The 13,268-nt window shown below is 44.8% G+C and overlaps 1 protein-coding gene across 4 annotated transcripts in view; it reads left to right on the top strand.

The window, feature by feature from the left end:
- Nucleotides 1-1,867: 1,867 nt before the first annotated feature.
- The window catches only part of spata18 (spermatogenesis associated 18), an 80,255-nt gene continuing 68,854 nt past the window's right edge, over nucleotides 1,868-13,268 (top strand). For all 4 annotated transcript variants that reach the window (XM_067987649.1, XM_067987637.1, XM_067987627.1 and 1 more), the window contains exon 1: nucleotides 1,868-2,017. In XM_067987649.1, the coding sequence (XP_067843750.1) occupies nucleotides 1,931-2,017 (87 nt within the window). In that variant the 5' untranslated portion in view covers nucleotides 1,868-1,930. The remainder of the gene's footprint in view (nucleotides 2,018-13,268) is intronic.

The raw sequence follows: 13,268 nt of genomic DNA, 5'->3' as shown, positions 1-13,268 counted from the left end.
GTGCCGTAACTTTCTATGGTTCTATGATCCTCCTCAATCACCTCTTCTCCAGTGTCCAGATCTGTAGGACTGATCTTGTGTGGTTCCACCAGTGCATCTCCAGCAATGGCTTCTCCCCATTCCAACATTGTCACTCCTGGAATCTTCTCCACTTCCTCTCAGGCCCCAGCCACCTACTCCACAGATTCTGGCCCACATTTCCCTCCCAACTACATCCCACTCCATTCTCTCCTGGACTGAACCGCCTCAGATCCAACCCAAGGCACCAGTTTCTCTTTGATATTCACATGTTCCAGTGGATAGGTGAGAAATAACAACTCCTAATTACTTTTCAACTGGTTAACATTGCAAGCTTCCTAGGAGTAGTTCAGTCAAAGAACCATTGAATCTACTTTCAGATCTCCACTGGAGGTGAGATAAAAAGGAGAGACTCGAGGTAATTTCAACCTAACTCGCCAGGCTGGAAACCCACCGGATCAGGCGTAACACCAGCTTTACTCCCCACCCAATATTGCTCATCATTAACTGGCGAGGTGTAAAACCACATTGCACCCGATCCCGTCAGTGTCCCAACTGGTGGGTTAGGTTAAAATTGCCCTCTAAAAGACAAAAAAGAGGAAAAGGGAGGGGCATATAGAGAAAAGCAAAATATGTGTGAGAGAGAAACACAATGGGAGTTAGGGGGTGTGATACAGAAAGAAGCATACGGGATCCTGGGCTTTATACATAGAGGTGTGTACAAAAGCAAGGAAGTTATGCTAATCGCTGGTTAGGCCTCAGCTGTAGTATTGTGTCCAATTATGGGCACCACACTTTAGGAAGATTGTCAAGATTTTGGAGAGGGTACAGAGATTTACTAGAATGACACCAGGGATGAGGGACTTCAGTTATGCGCAGAGAGTAGAGAATCTGGGATTGTTCTCCTCATAGCAAAGAAAGTTAAAGGGAGATTTAATAGAGGTGTTCAAAATTATGAGGGGTTTTGATAGAGTAAATAAGGACAAACTGTTTTCATTGGCAGGTGGGTCAATAACCAAAGGACACAGATTTAAGATAATTGGCAAAAGTACCAGGGAGAAGCTGAGGAGAATTTTTTTTTACACAGTGAGTGTTGTTGTTGTGGTGAGTTGTTATGACCTGAAATGCACTGCCTGAAAGGATGGTGGAAGCAGATTCAATGATAACTTTCAAAAGGGAATTGTATACACAATTGAAAAGGAAAAAATTGCAGGACTATGGGGAAAGAGCAGGGGAGTGAGACTAATTGGATAGCTCTTTCGAAGAGCCAGCACAGGCACCGTGAGCTGAATGGTCTCTTTCTATGCTGTATGCTTCTATAATTCTATCTTGAAAGCACTATATAATTGCAAATTGTTATTGTGGATTGCCCGATGTTACAAAGAAAATATAATTTATTTTCTCTACATTTTATTCTGTTTTTCTATATCAAATGTATAATTCTTTTGTAAATAAATAGCAAAAACGTGTGGAAAAGGCAGTATATACATATGCAATCTTTAGACGTGATGTGGAGATGCCGGTGATGGACTGGTTTTAAAAAATGATAAAATTAGGCACAAATAGAAATTACAATCATCGTAAAAAAAGTTAATTAGGATTTCTCTTGTTGGAAAGTCTTGTAGTATTTTGCTCAACAGGGTCAATGCCACAGATTACTGAATGCTCCAGTACAATAAGAATTGAACAGGTCGTGGCAAGATTGCTTGCGGCAAAGAAATATCGTTGCTACAACTAAAAAACAGCGGCGGCAGCACAGCGCACGCGTAGCGTCCCTGACACCAAAAGCACATAGTAATCCCCCCACCCCCTGTATAAATACTGCAGAAATCCCTCTGCTTGAGCTGAGTGTGTGGCCAAGCTAAGTAGCGCGCGGCCATTTCCAGGAACTACAAGCGGCTGCACCTCAGCTATGGCTGACACTTTGCGAAGGCTAGTCAATACGACGACCTACAAACTGCTGCAGACTAAACTTGAAAACTGGTATAAAGAATATCACGTGAGTTTTATTTTACTTTCGTTCTTTTTCATTTGGGAAATCCAGGAGATTTTGACAGAAATTCTATGTAAGAATGTAACTTTTGTAACCAGAATTTCATTGTGCAATGTACTGGATCTGGCAGCATGTTTTTGCAAAACGATCTTTTTTTTAACCAAAATAATATCACATCAGTTACAAAACAATTATATACCTTTGCATGAATAAACTACTTGAAAACACTCATGTATGATCTAATTTGCATTAGTGAATGGAGCTAACACTGAAACGTGATTTGGTCTCACGTTAATTTAATAAGTGATCAACCTTGGTTTTGATTGTGATGTGGAGATGCCGGTGATGGACTGGGGTGTACAAATGTAAGGAATCTTACAACACCAGGTTATAGTCCAACAGTTTTATTAACCTGGTGTTGTAAGATTCCTTACATTTGGTTTTGATTAGCTGCAAGTAATTGTTATTTTGCTATTTAATGTGGTAGACTGCAACTGCAATTATTTGGCAATTTTTTTAAAGACATTACATTCCAATGCGCAACATGTCCTGGTAAAGAAATTCTTGTAGAAATTTTGTAGGTCAGCGTGGAGATTTCCCGGGAGTTTGGTAACTAAGGACGCTCGTTGCTATGACAATGTTGAAACCAGCTCCTGTAAAATTATACAACACATTTTGTGCAGCTACGCACAGTCAAAATGACTAAGTAAACTTATCACTGACGAGTCATGTGCAAAAGTGGAATTAACATTTGCCCACACATAATTTTGTTTTTTTTATACAGATAATATTTTGATCTTAACTAATGTGTAAATATTGTTAAATAGTTAATGACATTTTGTAAGGGAACAATACATATTTTTAGGTAACTGGCAGCGTTGCAGGTAAAACTACAACAGCTACTTGTTGATTTAGTTTCGTTTTGTTGTCTTTCATTTTTACACAGGATCGAGTTTCAGAAAAAGACAGTATTTGCACAAACTGCAGTCAATGCATGTCAATTAAGACGATTATCTAAGTCAGTAAACATTTGCACGGGCAACAGAATTGACTCATTGTCTGGAGCTTTACTTCAATCGGGAATTTGTGATTTCACCCCCATAAATATTATAGTATTCCTTTTAATAATTTTGAAACATATATTTAGGATCATCAATAGGTGAAGTCTTTCATTATGACGGAGTTGCATTCAGTTTTCTTAGCTTCAGCATTCCTGTCCTTTGCATAATATTAAAACTACATCCATTTATTTGGACTGTAAAAATATTTTTCTCGTAAATTTATTTTCTTGCCAGGCTGATTATTTATGGATTGTGTTTAATGTGACCAGCATGTTCCATTACCTATGATGAAATATTATTTAAATTAATAAGTAGAAATGTGTTTAATTCACAAATTGAGGAATATTAATATAGTAGTTGAACTTGTTGCCTTAAGTTAGTACCCTGATTATGTCAGTAGCTTTAAGTTTACTATAGATTAAACACTTGTTTTGTGGTGCTCTGTCTAGGCTTATTTTTAAGGAGCACAAACAATAAGGCCCAAAATTTCCTCAGTTCGATTTACACTACTGTTACACCTTTTGGGGAAAAAAGCGTTACAACTGCCACTGACCTCCACAGGGAAGTACATGAAAGTTTCCTGGGTATTCTCATTTTTCTACCCATCTATTGGTGCAAAACAGTGCAAGTAGCTGAACCAGCAAGAAACTGTTGCAGCCTTTTAAATATACTGTTCAGCCTGATCTATCCACCAGCATGCTGGGGGACAAGAAGGTAAGACAGAAACACTACTTTGCTCTTTCATTTCTCTCTCAAATTACTTCACTGCATGTTTTATCAATGTTTTTTTATTGTACTTGGACAGAATTATGAATATTCAAGTGCTATCAGTACCTAGAAGGCAGCAGGGCATGGCACCAAGCCAGAAGTGAAGAATGCACAACTTGACTCCTTCACAGGGGGGATTGAAGGCAGGATGAACAGACCTCTGGGAGTGGGTGCCACCAAGTCACCCGGTTATCACATGTGCCACCTGGAGGGAGTTGGCACTGACACTGACTGCCACTTCCCTCATCCCAAGCACTGCAGAACAATGCTGCAAGAAGTTCCACATCCTCAGCAGGGCAGGCAAGGTAACACACTGCACACTTCTTCCTTTCCCATCCTGGGCACCAGAACACTCTTCATCCTCTGAAAGCTGCGCTTCCTCAACTAACCTTTCACATTATTCTCTGGTTAAGGGTGCCTCTAACTCTTATCCTGCACTATGGCTACATAACACCCCAAACACACAGCAACTGTCTTGCACAACCCAAAACCCCTTCCTCCACTTTAATACCCCCATATCTCTTACTTCACATCTCCCATACCACTTGCCACTGCCAGACTTCATTTACTTATCTCTTTGCAGGACAAATTGGTACACAATGCCAGGCCACAGTAGGGGGCATCCCTACCTTTAGACACCTCACCCCCTTTGAGGATAAGGCCAGACAGTACATGGGGAGGCATTTGCTCTTGCCATGGGAGATGCTGAGGTCGGCGGCATCTTGCTGGCGCCAGGTTACTGACCGTACCTGATATGTCGTCATGGCATTCCTGTGAAGCACCACATATACAGAACCTTCCACCCACTTCTCTGCCCTTAATCCCAATGGGGTCTTGTTCATCTATTGTTGCCTTCTACTCTCCTTTCCTATAGATCCACCACAGCAATGGGTGGCACAGGAGGAGAAAGATGAGGATGAAGCCATCCAGGAGTCGCAGTTGTATGATGGTGGCATTCCTCGGGACAGCAGTACATTCCAGGTCTCCAGTCATCCACCTTAGAACACCATGCCAGTGGAATGTGGGAAGCAAGACCAGACTGCCCAGGAGCACCCACGAGAGATGCAGCCAGTAGCGGCTCCATGCCCAGACTCAGCTGCCACAGGATGAGGATCACCTCTTTCCCATAACCTTTATGTGCAACATGATAAGCAGTCCCGTCCCTTGGGTGGCACCTAGAAGAAGTGAAACCTTCACTGTTTCCTATGGGGCTGGTTGTTCCCCTGGTACAGTCTCCATTTTTGTTTCTCCCTCAAGTCAAAGGGGCACATATTTGAGCATATATGGCATGCAACTGAATTAGCCACCCATCACCAGATCTGGCTGATCCACATCAAGCTCTACTGAGCCTCACTATCCTCTGCCAAAACTGCCCTAGGATATGTTACCTCCATAATGTTGCCCATCTCGGCCCCTGCCTCAGCTCATCTGCTGCTAAAACCCTCGGCCTTTGTTACCTCCAGATTGGATTATTCCAATGGTCTCCTGGCTGGCCTCCCATCTTCCACCCTCCATAAACTTGAGCTCATACAGAACTCTGCTGCCCGTATCCTAACTCGCACCAAGACCTTTTCACCCATCACCCCTGTGCTTGCTGACCTACACTGGTTCCTGGTCTGGGAACACCTCGATTTTAAAATTCTCGTCCTTGTTTTCAAATCCCTCCATGGCCTCACCCCTCTCTTTCTTTCTCTGCAACCTCCTCCAGCCCTATAATCCTCTGAAATCTCTACCCTCCTCCAATTCTTGTCTCTTGCACATCCCCGAATATAATCGCTCCACCATTGGCAGCCATGCCTTCAGCTGCCTAGGCCCTAAGCTCTGGAATTCCCTCCGTAAACCTCTCTACTGCTCTACCTCTTTGGCCAGGCTTTTGATCACCTGTCCTAATATCTCCTTATGTGGCTCGCTGTCAAATTTTGTTTGATAACGATCCTATGAAGCACCTTGGGACGTTTTACTATGTTAAAGGCGCTATATACAAGAAAGTTGTTGTAGTTGTAGGATCTTTCTGGAGAGTAAAGCTAACCAAAACCAACTGACACTTTAAACCCACCTTTACCTCTAACAATAAATGTGAGGAGCTCATGGATGTCTTTGTCCTCAAGACAGAGATTATTTTTTCTGGTGCATCTGATGCTACAGCCCATTCTCTTGCCCATCAAGGCCCCCACCTAGTCCTGAACCTCCATTTCTCACCATGCCCTCTCTGAGCTCATCTCATGCTTGAGACCCATCTCCTGCTCCTTTGACTCCATGCCCACTAAATTGCTGATCACCCAAATTCCCTTCCTGGCCACCTTGCTAGCTGACATTGTAAATGGTTCCTTCTCCTCAGACACTGTCCTCTCCCTTTCAAAACCGCCATCATCACCCTGGCTCTTTTTTAAAAAAAAACAATCGTGACCCCTCCATATTTGGAAATTAGCATCCTATCTCCAAACTTACTTTCCTTTCCAAAGTCCTTGAACGTGTTATTGTCTCCGGATCTGTGCCCATTGCTCCCGCAGTTCGCTGTTTGAACCTCTCCAACAGAACCAAAATATGGCATTTTCTATGACTGTGACTATGGTACCACATCCCTCCTCATCCTACTTGACCTCCCTGCAGCCTTTGGCACTGTTGACCACACCATCATCCTGCAATGCCTCTCCTCTGCTGTTCAGCTTGGTGAGAGTGCCTTTGCTTGGTTCTGGTCTTACCCATCCGATCATAGCCAGAACATCTTTGCCAATAGTTTCTCTTCCCATCCTACACTGTCACCTCAGGAGCCCTCCAGGTTCCATTATTGGCCTCATTTTCTTCCTTATTTACATGTGGTCCCAAGGCAATAACATCTGCATCTATGGGGTCAGCCTCTACATGTACACTGATGGCCCTAGCTCTACCACATCCCCACGTGTCTTCACCCCTGCATCCAATTTTGGATGAGCTGCATGTTCCTTCAGCTAAACATTGGGAAGACCGTCTTTGGCCCCTGCCCCAAATTCCATATTCATGCCACCAATTCCATCCTCTTCCCCACCACTGTCTTAGATTGAACCAGACTGTTCACAACCTCAGCATCCTACTTGACCCTGAGCTGAGTTTCCAACCCCATATCATCTCCATCAAAAAAAACATCGACTTTCACCTACGTAACGTTGCCCTTCTCTACCACTACACGAGCCCATCTGCTGCTGAAACTTATTCATGTCTTTGTGCCACATCCAGATTCGACTATTCCAATGCTGTCCTGGCCTACATCCTATTCTCCACCCTCCATAATCTTCAGCTTGTCTAAATCTCTGCTATCCATATCCTCTCCTGCACCACGTTTTACTCGCCCATCACCTCTGTCCTCACTGATCTACACTGGCTCCCGGTCCCTCCAACGTTTATGAATTAAAATTTCCATCCTTGTGTTTAAACCCTTCCATGAGATCACCTCTCCGTATGTATGTAATCTTGTCCAGTGCTACAACTCCCATGCCAGGCAATGACCATCTCCAACAAGAGAGAGTCTAACCACCTCCCCTTGACATTCAATGGCATTACCATCGCCGAATCCCCCACCATCAACATCCTGGGGGTCACCATTGACCAGAAACTTAACTGGACCAGCCATATAAATACTGTGGCTACAAGAGCAGGTCAGAGGCTGGGTATTCTGCGGCGAGTGACTCACCTCCTGACTCCCCAAAGCCTTTCCACCATCTACAAGGCACAAGTCAGGAGTGTGATGGAATACTCTCCACTTGCTTGGATGAGTGCAACTCCAACAACACTCAAGAAGCTCGACACCATCCAGGACAAAGCAGCCTGCTTGATTGGCTCCCCATCCACCACCCTAAACATTCACTTCCTTCACCACCGGCGCACCGTGGCTGCAGTGTGTACCATCCACAGGATGCACTGCAGCAACTCGCCAAGACTTCTTCGACAGCACCTCCCAAACCCGAGACCTCTACCACCTAGAAGGACAAGAGCAGCAGGCACATGGGAACAACACCACCTGCACGTTCCCCTCCAAGTCACACACCATCCCGACTTGGAAATATATCGCCGTTCCTTCATCGTAGCTGGGTCAAAATCCTGGAACTCCCTTCCTACCAGCACTGTGGGAGAACCGTCACCACACGGATTGCAGCGGTTCAAGAAGGCGGCTCACCACCACCTTCTCAAGGGCAATTAGGGATGGGCAATAAATGCCGGCCTCGCCAGCGACGCCCACATCCCATGAATGAATAATTTTAAAAAATGATCTGTTTCTCTGATTCTGGCCTCTTGTGCATTCGCCTCCCTTCATTTCCCATTGGCGGCCTTGCCTTCAGCTGTATAAGCCCCAAGCTTTGGAATTCCATCTCCAAACCCCTCCGTCTCTCCATTTCCTTCTTCTCCTTTAAGACTCTGCTCAAAACCCATTCCTTTGACCAAACTTTTCTGGTCACCTTTCCTAATATCTCCATCTTTGGCTTAGAGTTCATTTTTTTTGCTTACACCTTTATGAAGAGCCTTGGGACGTTTGTCTACATTAAAAGTGCTATATAAATGGAAATTGCTGTTGAATATGATTTTAAGGCTAAGAAAATGTAATCTACGATATGAGTTAGCCTCTGTCCCTTTACCTCTGGTAACTTAGTTTAAATCCAGCCAAGTCTGATTGGATGAAAATCTCTTCTCTCTGCTGGCTGTCAGAATTCTATGGGACATGAAGTTGGACAATCTCAACTTAGATCCTGGTGGGTGCAAGTCCACAGCACTGTCTGAAAACTGCTACAAATTATCACTTGATTGATAAATTTCGCTTAGTCTTTGTCCAAGTGCTGAATGTTGACACTGGTAGGCAAGATCGAAATGTCCCAGAACTATCCTACCTCGTCTTCGTGAACGTATAAAATTAACAAGAAACCATAAGCTTAATGTTATTTAAAGTGCAATTTCTTCATACTTAAGTTTATGAATTCATGCAATAAACTTAAATGGCAAATGCTCAATATATTGAGTTGTTAAACAAGAAATAAAGAAGTTCCTGATTTGAGAAAGGAATCATGGGCCTGAATATGCAGTGAGAAGTAGGTATAGCTGTTGAGAACACAGTACACGTCAATTGGTAATAGACTCCTTTATCGCACTATTGCTATAGGACGATCAGAAAGTAGTTTGCAGTCAGTTACACGAAAATGTCATACTCCGACACTTTTTCATTCAACAGTAATTGGATAGCTTAAATGCTGCATCTTAGTCCATTTGTTCCAAACTACATTATCTTTCTCTCTTTCTTTTGACTTATATACACACGCCCACACACTTGCATCTATTGTCGCTTACAGCAGCATTTAACCTATTCAATTACTGTTGAATGAAGAAGTATCGGTTGTGTCTATTGCTGCCGCTATGGTGGCAATAGATGCAACCCTTTGTCTGGAATGTGTAATTTGATCCAGTCATTGTCAGGCAGGCTACAGAGTTCAGACAAAGCACAGTGCGAACACTGTCAAGTGCCGACACTCTCGAGTTCAGAGAACACAGAGCGCTGACACTCCCGAGTTCAGAGAGGAAGGTGTGAGGCCATGGAGGGTTTTCAACATGGGGCTGAGAATTTTAAAATCAAGGTGTTGGTGGACTGGGAACCAATGTAGGTCAGTGAGCACAGGGGTGAATGAGACTTGCTGCATGTAAGGATACGTGCAGCAGAGTTTTGGATGAGGTCAAGTATACTGAGGGTGGAAGATGGGAGGCCGGCCAGGAGAGCATTGGAATAGTCGCGTCTGGAGATAACAATGCATGAATAAGGCTTTCAGCAGCAGATGGACTGAGTTGGGCAATGTTGTGGAGGTGGAAGTAGGTGGTCTTTGTGATGCAGAGGATATGGGGTTGGAAGCTCAGCTCGGTCAATTAGGATGCCGAGGTTGTGAACAGTCTGTTTCAGCCTTAGGGGGTGGAATCAGTAGCAAGGGAACGGAGTTTGTGGCTGGACCGAAGACAATGTCTTTGGTCTTCCCAATGTTTAATTGAAGGAATTTTCAGTTCATCCAAGACTCTATGTTGGACAAGCAGTCTGACAACACAGAGGCAGTGGAGGGATCGAGAGAGGTGGTGGTGGTGGTGAGGTAGAGCTTGGTGTCGTCAGTATACATGTGGAACCTGACTTCATGTCTTCGGATGATGTCGCCAAGGGGGCAGTATGTAGACGAGAAATAGGATGGGGCCAAGGATAGATCCATGGGGGACTCCAGAGGTAATGGGGTGGGAAGGGAAGCCATTGCAGGGATTCTCTGGCTACGACTGAATAGGTAATAGTGGAACAAAGCAAGGGCATTCCCATTCAGCTGGACAACGGAGGAGTGGCGTTGGAGAAGGATGGTGTGGTTAACCGTGTTTTAAAACACTGATATAAAGATGAGGAGGAATAGTGCACCAAGGCCACAATCATAGAGGATGTCACTTTTGACTTTGATTAGGGTCGAAACCTGATCGGAGAGGATCAAACATGGAGTAACAGGAAATATGTCAGACAGGTATGGGGCCAACGGACAGCAGCAGTTCTTCTGCTCCACAGCTGTAGATAACGCACGGTGTCTTTTGGAACACAGGCGATAGCTGTTAGGAATTGCAGGCAACACACACTGCACGGTGCCACCTCTTCATTCCTAAAGCTGCCCTGCCAGTTGGGTTATGTGTATCTATGAATTGCTGCTCATCCCCTTTCCATTGCTCCTTCTCTTCATTCAAGAAAAAGAGATGACAAGATAACTATGGATGAGCAAGGCCATTTGGCTCACCTTGAATCAAGTGTTGATCCCTCTTTGTGTGAAGAATGATTTCTTGATATCATTCCTACATTTGAATCTATGTTGTTTTCTCCTAGCGATCCTCTTTGTGGCTTTACTCTGCACTGGCCACAGCACATCAGTAGCTCCCTTGTGCCTCAGTGACCAGCACTGCACAAGGGAGTCAAGGTGTGGTCTGAGCAGCAGACTGTTCATAACTTCCTCTGACATAAAGGCCTGGACTTTCCTTATGAAAATGACCCACTTCTGGGTGGTGGTCTGGCAAGTGAAGTGGGGCAGGGCACCTCAGCCAAAACTCCACACCAGAACTGGCTACCTCGATTTCTGCCATGATTTCCCTCCCGTGAACCCTCTGTGCCCTGACTGTTCTGCTGGCAGCGCACCCACCAGAATCAAATGAAGGTGGGGGTGGGGGGGGGGATTTGCTAAATTTAAACACATGGGTGTACAGTAACTTTTACAACTACAGAAGTGACAACAGCTCTTCTACCCTCCTCCTTCTAATGTTTGGCTGGTGGCTACATTGATCACCCGGACTGCCACAGGAGCATAGGATTAGGTGTAAGCCATTGAATCTCTCAGCCTGTCCCGGCATTCAGTTAGATCATGGTTGATCTGTACCTTAACTCCATTTACCCGCCTTGGTTCCATATCTCTCTTAATACCCTCGCCTAACAAAAATCTATCAATCTCAGTCTTGAAGTTTTCAATTGACCCCCAGCCCCAACAGCCTTTTTGGTGGGGGGGGGGGACTTCCAGACTGCCACTGCTTTTTGTGTGAAGAAGTGCTTTCTGACATCACCCCTGAATGTCCTAGCTCTAACAGGAAACAGAGAGTAGGAATAAATGGGTCTTTTTCAGGTTGGCAGACTGTGACTAGTGGAGTACCACAGTGATCGTTGCTTGGGCCCCAGCTATTCACAATCTATATCAATGATTTGGACGAGGGGACCAAATGTAATATTTCCAAGTTTGCTGATGACACAAAACTAGTGGGAATGTGAGTTGTGAGGAGGATGCAAAGAGGCTTCAAGGGGATATAGACAGGCTAGGTGAGTGGGCAAGAACATGGCAGATGGAATATAATGTGGAAAAATGTGAAGCTATCCACTTTGGTAGGAAAAACAGAAATGCAGAGTATTTTTTTAAATGGTGAGAGATTGGGAAATGTTGATGTACAAGGACACCCAGGTCTCTTTGAACATGAGTTACTGAAAATTAACATGCAGGTGCAGCAAGCACTGAGGAAGGCAAATGGTATGTTGGCCTTTATTACAAGAGGATTTGAGTACAATATCTTACTGTAATTATATTGGGCCTTGGTGAGATCGCACCTGGAGTATTGTGTACAATTTTGGTCTCCTTACCTAAGAAAGGGTATACTTGCCATAGAGGGAGTGCAACGAAGGTTCACCAGGCTGATTCCTGGGATGGCGGGATCGTTGTATGAGGAGAGATTGAGTGGTCTAGGCCTGTATTCTCTGGAGTTTAGAAGAATGAGAGGTGATCTCATGGAAACATACAAAATTCTTACAGGGCTTGACTGGGTAGATGCAGGGAGGATGTTTCCCCTGGCTGGGGACTCTAGAATCAAGGGCACACTCTCAGAATAAGGGGTAGGCCATTTAGGACTGAGATGAGGAGAAATGTCTTCACTCAGAGGGTGGTGAATCTTTGGAATTCTCTACCCCAGAGGGCTGTGGAGGCTCAGTCGTTGAGTACATTCAAAACAGAGATCGATAGGTTTCTAGATATTAAAGGCATCATGGGATATGGGGATAGTGCAGGAAAATGGCATTGAGGTAGAAGATCAGCAATGATCTTGTTGAATGGCGCAGCAGGTTCGAGGGGCCGTATGGCCTACTCCTGCTCGTATTTCTTATGTTCTTCTGTTCTAATTTTAAGGTTATGACCTTTTGTTCTGGACTCTCCCACCAGAGGAAATGGTTTTTCTCTATCTACCCTAACAAATCTTTTAATCATCTTAAACATCTCAATTTGATCACCCCTTAATCTTCTATACTCAAGGGAATACAAGCCTAGTCTATGCAACCTAACCTTTTATAATTTAACACATTTAGCCCCGGAAGAATGCACAATGTCGCTAATCACTCCGTCAAACTAAACACCCTGGGAGAGAGCTGCGGTGACCGATGGGGCACTGTGTGCGGGCCATGGATTGTTTTCTGGTTTATTGGGTAGAAAGTGGGGGCGGGGTGGGGTCACCTTTTACATTATAAAGTGAATAGTGACACTGTGACCAATGACGTCACTTGCCGCGCATGCGCCGGGCTTTCTGAGAAATCAACTCGCTGCCATTCGTGCTCAAGAGTGTGATCCAGGTCTAATGGGGGGAGGAGGAGAACGTGATCCATCTCCCCATCTGGACCACGTTCTCCCTCTCTTACCCCCCCTTAGACTGGGATAAAAGTTCTCTCCCCACTGCCACCGCTCGTGCTCTGCTCCCTCTGGGCTCCCCCTTTCCCCGCTGCTTCGGCTCCTCCCCTTCCCCCCCCGCTTCTCTCCTCCCCCCTTATGGCTACTGCATCGGCTGCATTTCTAGTGCTCAGCCTCCAGTTCGCGCTTTTATTGAATGGCAGCAAGGGCAGTTGGTGACTTAAAATGCACATGTGTGGCCCAACGTGCTCGGGGCCT

Source organism: Heptranchias perlo, chromosome 1 (genome assembly GCF_035084215.1).
Source record: "Heptranchias perlo isolate sHepPer1 chromosome 1, sHepPer1.hap1, whole genome shotgun sequence".
Taxonomy (NCBI): domain Eukaryota; kingdom Metazoa; phylum Chordata; class Chondrichthyes; order Hexanchiformes; family Hexanchidae; genus Heptranchias; species Heptranchias perlo.
This window is presented reverse-complemented; position numbering and strand designations above follow the sequence as displayed.